Source organism: Dasypus novemcinctus, chromosome 10 (genome assembly GCF_030445035.2).
Source record: "Dasypus novemcinctus isolate mDasNov1 chromosome 10, mDasNov1.1.hap2, whole genome shotgun sequence".
NCBI lineage: Eukaryota > Metazoa > Chordata > Mammalia > Cingulata > Dasypodidae > Dasypus > Dasypus novemcinctus.
Genome location: NC_080682.1, coordinates 30,638,154 through 30,649,970, shown reverse-complemented (window position 1 = coordinate 30,649,970; position 11,817 = coordinate 30,638,154). Strand labels below are relative to the sequence as shown.

At 38.2% G+C, this 11,817-nt stretch overlaps 1 protein-coding gene across 1 annotated transcript; it reads left to right on the top strand.

Annotated features, from left to right (window-relative positions):
* Positions 1 to 10,486: 10,486 nt before the first annotated feature.
* On the top strand, positions 10,487 to 11,425 carry LOC101440473 (olfactory receptor 4C5-like). The gene has a single exon (XM_004466632.3). The coding sequence runs from the start codon at positions 10,487 to 10,489 to the stop codon at positions 11,423 to 11,425; it is 939 nt and encodes a 312-aa protein (XP_004466689.3).
* The last annotated feature ends 392 nt before the right edge of the window (positions 11,426 to 11,817 follow it).

The window sequence follows — 11,817 nt, the reverse complement described above, 5'->3', positions numbered from 1 at the left end:
GATATTTGGCTGACAGGGAGCTGTACAGAACATATGTCCAGGGTGCATGGTAATGTTTGGATATACTCATAGTGGCAACAATTAAAAACCACAGCAGGGGGGGTACTGGGTTCCTGGCCAATGGTGCTCTGTCGTGGTCCCTAGTGGAGCAGCGACAGTCTCGCAGGTACAGCGGCGGGGACCGGGAGGGAGTGAGGGTTCAACAGTGAGCCCCTGATGCTAATGACTATGCTTGTGAGCTGATAAGCCTAAAATAAGAACAAGGCCTAGAGCAACATTGTGCCTGGGAATTTCCTCCTGTCAGCCTTCATGTTACTCAAATGTGGACAGTCTTGAAGCCAAACTCAGCATGTAAATGCAATGCCTTCCCCCCAGCGTGGGACATGACACCCGGGGATGAGCCTCCCTGGCACCGAGGGACCACTATCAACTACCAACTGATGATGCAACTGGAAAATGACCTTATACAGAAGGTTCAATGTGGATCAGCAGAATATCCCTGTCTACATAAAATAACATGACTTTAAAATGCTGTTTGACCTAAAGTAAGGGGGAAATGGAAAAGAGAAATGAGTTTATATGGCTACGAGTTTCTAAAAAAGAGTCTGGAGGCTGGCAGAAGGATTGCCCTCATGCACAACTGAGCAGAGTCAGAAAGACAGATAACGCAGATACAACCCCCAGATATCGGTTCCTTTGAGGGCTAAAGAGACCCATGGGAGATATGGTCATGGCCGATGGGGTTAACTACCAGGTCAGATGGCCCCTTTTTGGAACTGATGTTTATGTGTGATGAATCTGGACTCAGATGGGATCTTCCTTCATAAGACTTTCATGCTAAGGTGATGGAGGTGCAGTTAATGTTGGGGTTTAAGATATATTTAGGGGATTTGAATCTCTGGACTGACAATGTGATAGCCAGGTCCTGAGCCTCAACAGACTCCAGCACCTACAATATGATTTATTGGACTTATCACACTCAGCTAAGATGGAGTTGAAGAAGGACAACCACCACACCATGGAGCCTAGAGTGATTACAACTGAAAGTGGGAGGATTGCATCCAACATCCATGTGGAATATGAGCCTCCTCTTGACATAGAGGTGCAACGGACACAACCAATCCAATGTCCACATAGAAGAGGTGGCATTGGATTGGGAAAGTGGACATGGTGGCTGATGGGTATGGGGAAAGGCAGGAAGAGATGAGAGGTGGAGGCGTCTTTGGGACATGGAGCTGCCCTGGATGGTGCTTCAGAGGCAATCACTGGACATTGTAAATCTTCACAGGGCCCACTGGATGGAATGGAGGAGAGTATGGGCCATGATGTGGACCATTGACTATGAGGTGCAGAGGTGCCCAAAGATGTACTTACCAAATCCAATGGATGTGTCATGATGATGGGAACGAGTGTTGCTGGGGGGGGGGGGGGAGAGGTGGGGTGGGGGGGTGGGGTTGAATGGGACCTCACATATATATTTTTAATGTAATATTATCACAAAATCAATAAAAAAAAAAGATGAAAAAAAAAAAAAAAAAAGAATGGATTCAACTTTCCCTCTAATTCATGATCACTTGTCACCAGAACAAAGCAGTCTCACTGGAAAAAATCTGTGAAAAATTAGCATTATCTGCCTCTTCAAACAAGCCTCTATTGATTACCTCATTTTTATCCTCTATCTTTACTCTCTCTCTCTCTTCTCTCTCCACCTGTATTAGTTTCTGCCCACTGATAACTAAACATGGTCAATTTTCTCTAATACCAAAACATATTTACCCTCAATAATATATCCCTCTTTTAGTGATTTATTAGATTCTTATAACATCTCTATATTTTACAAACTTTTATTTTGCAGAACAAGAAACTGAGGCACAGAAAATTGGCTCAATAGCCAATGATCACACAGATAGTTCAGGATTCAATAAATGATAACCGACAGTGATGGATACATCTACTGTCAAAACATTTCTTCCAATTCAATTCACAAAATATTTTCCAAGTCCTGTATATCCATAAATACAGTTATGGATGATTTCAATTTTTATCTATTGTATACACTCCAGCTAACTAATTTTATTTAAGACTTATTTACAAGTTCAGATAAGTTGAATGACATGCATTGAGTCATATAATTAGTAGGTGGATGAATCATGTCACAATGAACTTTTTGGTGGCTATGGGGATTGAGTCATATACTCCAGAAAAGACACAATCTTCATTCTTGATATTGGCAGAGTGAATCCACTTATATTATTTGTGTGTGTGTGTGCTGTTTTTTTTTTAATTCATTTTTTAAAAAATATTACATTAAAAAAATATGAAGTCCCATTCAACCCCACCGCCCCCACCCCCCACTCCCCCCACAGCAACACTCTCTCCCATCATCATGACACATCCATTGCATTTGGTAAGTATATCTCTGGGCATCGATGCACCTCATAGTTAATGGTCCACATCATAGCCCACGCTCTCCCACGTTCCATCCAGTGGGCCCTGGGGGGATCTACAATGTCCCATAATTGTCCATGAAGCACCACCCAGTACAACTCCAAGTCCCGAAAACGCCTCCACATCTCATATCTATCTCCCATTCCCCGCACCCAGCAGCCACCATGGCCACCCTTCCCACACCAATACCACATTTTCTCTGTGGACATTGGATTGGTTGTACCCATTGCACATCTACGTCAAGAGGGTTCTTAGATTCCACATGGATACTGGATGCAATCCTCCTGCTTTCAGTTGTAGGCACTCTAGGCTCCATGGTGTGGTGGTTGACATTCTTCAACTCCATGTTAGCTGAGTGGGGTAAGTCCAATAAATAAGAGTGTAGGAGTTGAAGTCTGTTAAGGTTCAGGGCGTGCTATCATATTGTCAGTCCAGAGATTCAAATCCCCTAAATATATCTTAAACCCCAACACCAACTACAATTCCAGTAAAGTAGCATGAAAGTCTTGTGAAAAGAGATCTCATCTGAGTCCAGTTCCATCACACAGAAACACCGGCTCCAAAGAAGGGCCAACTGACATGGCAGTGAACCCCATCTGCCATGACCATAGAACCCGTGGGTCTCTTTAGCCCTCAAAAGAACCAATACATGGGGTTGTATCTACTTTATCTGTCTCTGAGACTCTGCTCCGGTGTGCATAAGGGCAATCCTTCTGACAACCTCCAGACTCTTTTTTAGAGACTCGTAGCCATATAAACTCATTTCTCCTTTCCATTTCCCCCTTACATTAGGTCCAACAGCATTTTAAAGTCATGTTATTATATGTAGACAGGAATATTTTGCTGATTCACGTTGAACCTTTAATTCAAGGTCATTTTCTAGTTGCATCTTCAGCTGGTATTTGGTAGTGATCCCTCAGTGCCAGGGAGGCTCATCCCTGGGTGTCATGTCCCACGCTGGGGGGAATGCACTGCATCTACATGCTGAGTTTGGCTTTGAGACTGGCCACATTTGAGTAACATGAAGGCTATCAGGAGGAAATTCCCAGGCACAATGCTGCTCTAGGCCTTGTTCTTATTTCAGGTGTATAGGCTCACAAGCATAGTCATTAGTATCAGGAACCCACTGTTGGACCCTCATTCCTTCCTGGTTTTTACCGTTGCACCTGGGGGACTGCCGCTGCTCCCCTAGGGACCATGACCAAGCACCCCCGGCCAGGAACCCAGTACCCCCCCAGCTGTTGTTTTTAATTGTTTCCACTATGAGTATATCCAAACATTACCATGCACCCTGGACATATGCCCTGAATAACTCCCTGTCAACCATATATCGCTTGTCAATAACATCCCATACCAGTATTCCTCCACCGCCATTGTTGAACCACTCTGTGATCCAAAACTTCCTGTAAAGTGAAGCCCAATATAATGTCAGGTTCCCTTACTAGTAAAATAGAATATAGCGATGAGTTTAAAGGTTAGATCTAAAGTATGTATTGATTTGGAAAAATTCTACATCCTATCTTTTTCTTTTCTTTTTTCCTAATTATTAAGCTTCTCTTCACAAGAGTCTTAGATCACAGTAATTCATATATACAATATGCAGTACTCCCACACATCTACCATAAAACCTTTTCCCTTCCACAGTGATAATCTTTAACTTATTTATATCATATTTACTGAAACTGATGTACAGACTCCGAAACAATAGCTTTCAAACAAGGTGACATCTCTGCTTACAATGTGGCCCATACTTTAGGATATACAGTTTTCTAAATTTTTTAGTTATCCTATGTTTTACATTATGGTTTACATTATTAGTCTGTCGTCCCCTCTATGTTTTTGGTGTAATATTACATGTTTTATATTCATCCTCGTGTACTCTCGTGAAACTCCTCTCTTGCCCCCTCATTTACCTTGGTTCCATCCATTCAACATCCATTTTCCCCTCCCCTTGGGGCCCACAGCGACAGCCAATCTCCATTTCCTGAGGAGCCATGTCCAGAGATACTTGCAACAGTGTTCAGGGCCTGACTTGCTCAACTGCCCTAATGCCCTGGGAGCCACCCTTTCTCTCGAGAGATACAGTTCCCTCTATTTGATGTCATTAGTCCTCCCCAGGATGTGGGTCCACCCCAACTCTCACTTCTTGGGTCTCTACCCAATGGTACAACCCACCCTGGTAAAATGAGCATTCAGACATTCTTTCTTTCAATTCAATTCACAAAATATTTTCCAAGTCCTGTATATCCATAAATACAGTTATGGATGATTTCAATTTTTATCTATTGCATACACTCCAGCTAACTAATTTTATTTAAGACTTATTTACAAGTTCAGATAAGTTGAATGACATGCATGGAGTCATATAATTAGTAGGTGGATGAATCATGTCACAATGAACTTTTTGGTGGCTATGGGGATTGAGTCATATACTCCAGAAAAGACACAATCTTCATTCTTGATGTTGGCAGAGTGAATCCATTTATATTATTTAAGTAGTATCTTTGACTATGTCAGGGTGAGGACTCATTTGTGAACAAGATCTTTGAAGATACTATTTAGGTGTGGCAAAACCAATGAGGCCAGGTCTTAATTCTCATGACTGGAGGCCTTATGAAGTAAGGAAATTTGGAAACTATCACATATGTCAGAGTCAGGGAAAGCCACAGGAGGTTACCAATGGCATAGTCATGTGACTGAAGGCTTCCATCACTACAATGATACAAACTCTGAAGAAGATCATGACCTTGCTGATATCTAGATTATAGTTTTCCAGTAACTACTTTTGGTTAAGCAACTCATTGTGAAGCATTATCATAGCAAATGCTGTGATAAGTGGCAAATTTAGATATGTGTATAATTTCCTAGAATCTTAACCTATGACATTCATGTAAAGGAGGTCCCTGTTCCTAAATCTGTACTTCTACTTACACTTTCCTTCCACCCTGTAGGCTCTTAGAAATTCCCAGAATCAAAGCTCTCTGGATGGACTTTAGGCAATTTCTTGAGATATTTCAAGAAGTAGCAAAGGAAATTATAAGATGTTCCAATTTCTCCATCTTCTCTTTCCTGATCAGCTTCATATATGAGGTGTGTCTGAGGAATACCCCTGTCCGGTAGTAGAATCAAAAGCTAGTCTGAGTCTAGGATTTCTCTCATATCACATCCAGTGGATGAGACACATGATAGCATCCATCGGTGTTGTGGTACAATAACATACATATTAGATTTCAAACTTAGAAATCAGATAAGTATGGATTTGAATCCAAGCATTACTATTAGCATTAAGGGTGATGCTGCAGGGAAAGTTACCGGACATTGTATGTCCTCCCATGGCCCACTGGATACAACTTGGGAGAGTGTGGGCTATGATGTGGACCATTGACCATGAGGTGCAGTGGTGCTCAGAGATGTATTCACCAAATGCAATGAATGTCTCATGATGATGGAGGAGATTATTGCTATGGCAGGGGAGGAGTGGGGTGAGGGAGGTGGGGGATATATGGGGACCTCATATATTTTTTTAATGTAATATTAAAAAAAAAAAAGACCAAAAAAAAGAAAAATCAGAAAAAAAAAAAAAAGATCTTACCCAAGAGATGCTCAGAGTTAACAACTAGTTTCCTTGTATTCAAAATGGAAATACTAATATCTCCACCATGGACTTATGTGAAAATACAATTGTCATATAATTAGAGTGACTGATAGTTAGAAAGTGCTTGTTATTTGTTAGTTCAAATTGTATTTACATTTCCTTTAATCCTGTAACCTTTTCAGGGAATCTCAGCATCCACTGTCAGCTATTTTAGTGGAGAGATTGATCACTCATAGAAGATTTTTGAATTGTTATGAATCATTATTGATTATTGGATACAAGAAAACTTGGCACTTTTTTATCTCCTACTGTCAGCATTCTTCCTGAATCCCACCAAATATAGGCAAAAATAAAGCAAACTGCCTATATGAAGTGATCAAATTATTGTGATAAAACTGGTCAGAAGCACCATGTGCTCTCATTTCCTGCAAAGAAGGTGACAACAGCAAACAATAAACCTTTACTCTATCTGAGGCAGAATTCTTGCATTATCTCATATAACCCCAGACTGGTCCTATGAGATTGGTACCTTATCATCCTCTGTACAGATATGGGAACTGAGACATGAGGAGGCTGAGAAACTTTCCTAAATTCATATAGTAAGAAGAAGAGACAGTATCAGGAGATGAGACTTGCTGTAATACAAAGCTCTTACACTTGGAAATGATTCTGATTTTTAATATTAGACAGCAGGTATCTCTAGCTTGCTTGTGTCTATGCTCAGGGCACAGCAGTTTTGCATTGATCTATATTTTTTTCACAGGCTTAGTCCTCATTTTAATTCTTTGAGACAAGTATTATTAGGGCCACTTTATAGGTTCTGATTAGTTCATAGTCTCATACTATCAAAACTAGAACATTCTGTGCCTTATGTCCCAGACTCCAAGTTCCCTTCCAAACTTCTGCAAGTCTGCTGGTCTGGATTTCATTCCTGCCATGGTTGCAGATGCCAGAGGCACAAGAGAGAACAGAATGGCCTGGCTGGGCTGCCATCTTGGCCAAAGCTGCTAATTATAATCCTTTGGGAACTGAAAACTCAAAACACCCTTAGTGATATCAATTTATAAATTTACCTGACACCACACTTCAAAATGTTGATAAAGACAGACTCTGGGGATACCTGAGCCTGGAACAACACATAAGTAAAAGCAGTTGCAAATAATAGATGCTGCAGTCTGTGTTACCAGTTGCATATGGATCCAGGTTCTCAATGACCAAAGGAGCTAGTTCTAGGCTGAGCACAGAGTTTCTTGAGAGAAGTCTTAAAATAGGTGAAAACAGGAACCTGCTGCTCTGTGACAACTGCATTTTTCTGTAGAATTCATAATGCTGGTCATCCATAAATTTTCTGTTTCGACATAATTTTCTATTTCCAGTGTTTTAAATATGGTTTGAACTAATCTCAAGTGGCTCTATATTATATTTCATATAGTCACTAAAGAGCAAAAAAGCAAATGCCAATGAAGGAGAGTCCTGGAGAGAAATCCATCAAAAAATTTAAGCTCTTCTTCCAAGCTTACACTGAAGCTGAAAACTTTGGAAATTTTCTGATTAATGAAATGTATTATCTGAGTTGGAATGCATGTGGACCACATTCACAGGTTGGTGTGATATTTTAGAGCAAAAATAAATTCTGCCCATGAACTCTTCTGAACCTAGGAAGTTTCTCTAAATAATCATTTCTGAATCAGTAAAGACAGGAAAGAATTATTCTACTAAAGTAAAAATGCATTAGTTTGAAAAGCAGAAGTCAGTGATGTATGAGTAATTGGAAAGTCCATGCAAAGTGTTTTCTATAGATAAGATGTCTTGTCATAGATTGAGCCTATTACTTGTCTTAATGTGTCAGGAAGTTATGGAAGACCAGTGACAACTTTATTGATATTTTTCTATCAAGGTGACACTAGGGTCTTCAGTTTGCAGGAAAGAGATATTTAAATATACAGTCTATTTCAGAAGATCTTTATGAACAATGACCAACATACACAATATACTCATGAAAGCAGTCACTTGAGATATTATGGAGCCAGATAAAAGAAAAAAGTAAATCTTTTATTAAATTATGTTACTTACAGTAAAGATGATATATTTCCTTTAAAAAAATAGGATCATGAAACTGATTTTATAAAAGAACATAAAATTTTCCCATATTCCATAACTCATAAAAGACTATTATTCTTTAATGTCTTTTTAGAGTCATTTCTATTATATATGTCATTTTACTCAAATGATATTAGAAATGCCATCTTATATTTGAAGTTTTCCACTCACTATTATCCTAAAATCACCTTTCCACATCAACATTATTTACTACAAATATTTTCATTGTCCACCTATTTTATAACTATACATCATCATGTATTTGACTACTCATCTTTGTAGACACTGAATTTCTTTACATTTTCAATATTATGAAAAATATTATGAAATACAATATGTATGCATAAGCTTTGCCGATATTTCTTATTTAAACTAGATTGCCAAGAGTAAGTATTAAGGGAGCAAGGAGCATAACTAATTTGAAAGGCCTTTTATAAAAAGTCTTTTTTATTTCTAGAATATTTAATACCAACATACACTCATCAGCACTGGATAATAGAGGTCATATTCATCTTTGTTAATTTACCAGTAAAATATATTTCACATGTTAAATTGCATTTCCTGAGGGCTTATAAAATAAAGGGTAGTTCAGATGTGTAACTTTTTTCATGAGAATTATCTTTTCATTATTTTTGCCTCTTCTTTATAACAGTGTGCATAGACATTTTCTTTATTTGTGAATGCTGTTTCTATAATAGATTTCTGTCATCTGTTGGAAACATGTTTTGAGTTTGTTCTGTGTCATTCTGTACTGAATCCATCAATATTTCCTATTTTCATATGATTGCATATTTACATAACATGTCTTTCCCTTCTATAGATCAGTTTTAATTTATTTGCTCTCTGTTTTTGAGCAGAATTTTTAATATTTTTAATACATACAATTATTTTTGCTTTTATTCCCTTTTATGCAGTGTTGATATAAGAAATAAACTTACTTGAGTTTAGGAATTTCTTTGTTGTTGTTTTTTAATTAGAGAAATTGTGCATTTACAGAAAAATCATTCAGAAAATACAAAGTTCCAGGATGACTACTTCATATTATTGACACCTTGCATTACTGTGGTATATGTGCTACAACTGATGAAAAATTATAATTATGCTATTAACTATATTCCATGGTTTATTGTGATGTGGTTCTATGTTTTCTTGTTAGTTTTTACCTTGTTAACATATAATAGGCTAAACTTATATTATTTTGATGAATACCTACTTGTGGCTGAACAAATTCTATTAACATCACTGAAACATATGTAATATTTTAAAAAATAGTGTTTATATGAATGACCTTTCAGGCTCTGACCTTACATGCTTCTAATTGAGCGTATTAATATTCATAATCTTTAAGAGTATCTTTAAATGTCAGTATGCTTTTGAATTTATTAAGTTTAATGTTTTTCTATTGCTTGCTGTATTGATTTCTGAATGTGAATTTTTCTGAATATTGTTGGTTGATTTTTCAAACATCTTTCAGTGAATACCTATTTCATTTATATATACTCATAGTTGACCTATTTTTTCTTAATATTATAGCAAGGAATTATTTCAATCATAAGAATTAGGATATGTGCTTTTCTCTTTTTGGATCTTTCAATAATCATTTGGAGATGTGTAGAAAACTATTTTTTTATCTTTAGGATACAAACACTTCCCCCAAATGATAAGTACTAAAGTTACAAATACATTTGGTGAGTATTGCATGTCATCAAGCAGACTTTTTTATCCTCTTCAAGATATCATTCTTGGAGAGTTGTGTGATAAACAGAATTGCATAAGAATATCAATTCTGTTTCAATGATGCATGAGCTCACGAATAAAACTGCTATGTGTATTTTTATGCAGCTTAAAGTTCACCTAGTTCAGTTATGTCTGAAATGTGACATCATCCTTAATTTTATACAGAACTCACTTGATGTTTGGTAGTTGGCCTAAAACAAGGTAAAAATAAAAGGCTAAGTTTAGCCTCATAAGCCTGAATGACTAGAAAAGAAACACAGGGATGCCCTCTTATTTATTTTTCTTTGTCTTTTTGAGAAAATCTTGTGGCACAAATAAGAAAGTACCCGGGAGTATACGATTGCATGAAATGTGTCTTGGATGAAAACAGCCATTAATAGTGCTTGCATATATGTGTGTGTAAGTGGGGTTATGTATTCAATACCTTATATGACTGAAAATATAGTTGTATTTTAAGTCTAAGGTTATCTGCGTGTGTTACCATCAATCCTAAAAGAAACATATTACCTGAGAGATACATTATTGTCTTGATCAAAATTGATCTACCAAATCACAATCCATATGCCATTTGCAGATATATCAATTATCCAAATACAAAACTGGATCATGGAGCAAGTGAAAAACGTGACAGAATTCATCATGCTTGGCCTGACGCAGAACCCAGATGTACAGAACCTCCTGTTTGTTGTGTTTACAATCATGTACTTTCTCACCATGGCAGGCAACCTACTCATCATAGTAACAATTGCCAGCAGCCCAGCTCTGGGGTCCCCTATGTACTTTTTTCTGTCTTACTTATCATTTCAAGATGGTGCATTTTGTTCTAATACAGTTCCAAAAATGATATTTGACTTACGTGCTGAGAAGAAAACTATTACCTTCACTGGGTGCATGGCCCAGCTCTTTGTAGAGCATGTCATAGGTGGAGCTGAGGTTATCTTGCTCTCGGTGATGGCTTATGACTGCTATATGGCCATTTGCAGGCCTCTGTACTACATGATAAAAATGAATCGGCGTGTGTGTGTCTGTTTGGTGGTCCTGTCCTGGGTTGGGGGATTTCTTCATGCTGTAATTCAAATCCTTTTCATTGTTTGGTTGCCATTCTGTGGACCCAATGTCATTGATCATTTCTCCTGTGATGTTTACCCTCTGCTGAAGCTCTCCTGTATTGACACTCACATCACTGGACCTTTTGTTGCCACCAACAGTGGGTTTATGTGTTTGCTTAGTTTTTCTATTCTTATTACCTCTTATGTCCTCATCCTTTGCTCCCTGAAATCTTACAGCTCTGAGGGACGACGGAAGGCTTTCTCTACCTGCGCCTCACATATTACTGTGGTTGTCTTATTCTTCGTGCCCTGTTTATTTGTGTATCTTCGACCCATGAGCACCTCCCCCATTGATAAAGTAGTGGCAGTATTTTATAGCATGATAACACCCATGTTAAACCCTTTAATCTACACACTTAGAAATGCAGAAGTGAAAAAGGCAATGAGGACACTCTGGAGCAGAAGCATGATGTCATGTAACAAATCATGTAAATAGAAAAAAGAATGAAAATCTAATATTAATATCACACATGGGTAATTCAAAAGTTGGTACTAGGATTGGTGTATATTCAGGAGACTTGAATATCTGGACTGTTCATGTGCCAGCTGGGCCCTGAATCTCAGCAGAGTTGTAACTCCTACCCTCTGTTTCATTGGACTTACCCAGGTCAGTTATCAGGGAGGTGAAGATGGTCAACCACCATACCCAGGAACCAAGAGTGCCTACAACTACAAGCAGGAGAATTGCATCCATCATCCATGTGGAATCTAAGCCCCCTCTCAATATAGAGGTGGAGTGGACATCACCATCCTAGGATGCACAGGATGGAGGAATAAAATATGGATTAGAGTGGACTTACTGATATTCTTCTATGGAATTATTTTGAC

Coding starts and splice junctions, on each gene's coding strand:
- LOC101440473 (XM_004466632.3), top strand. CDS start 10,487: ATGGAGCAAGTGAAAAACGTGACAGAATTCATCATGCTTGGCCTGACG.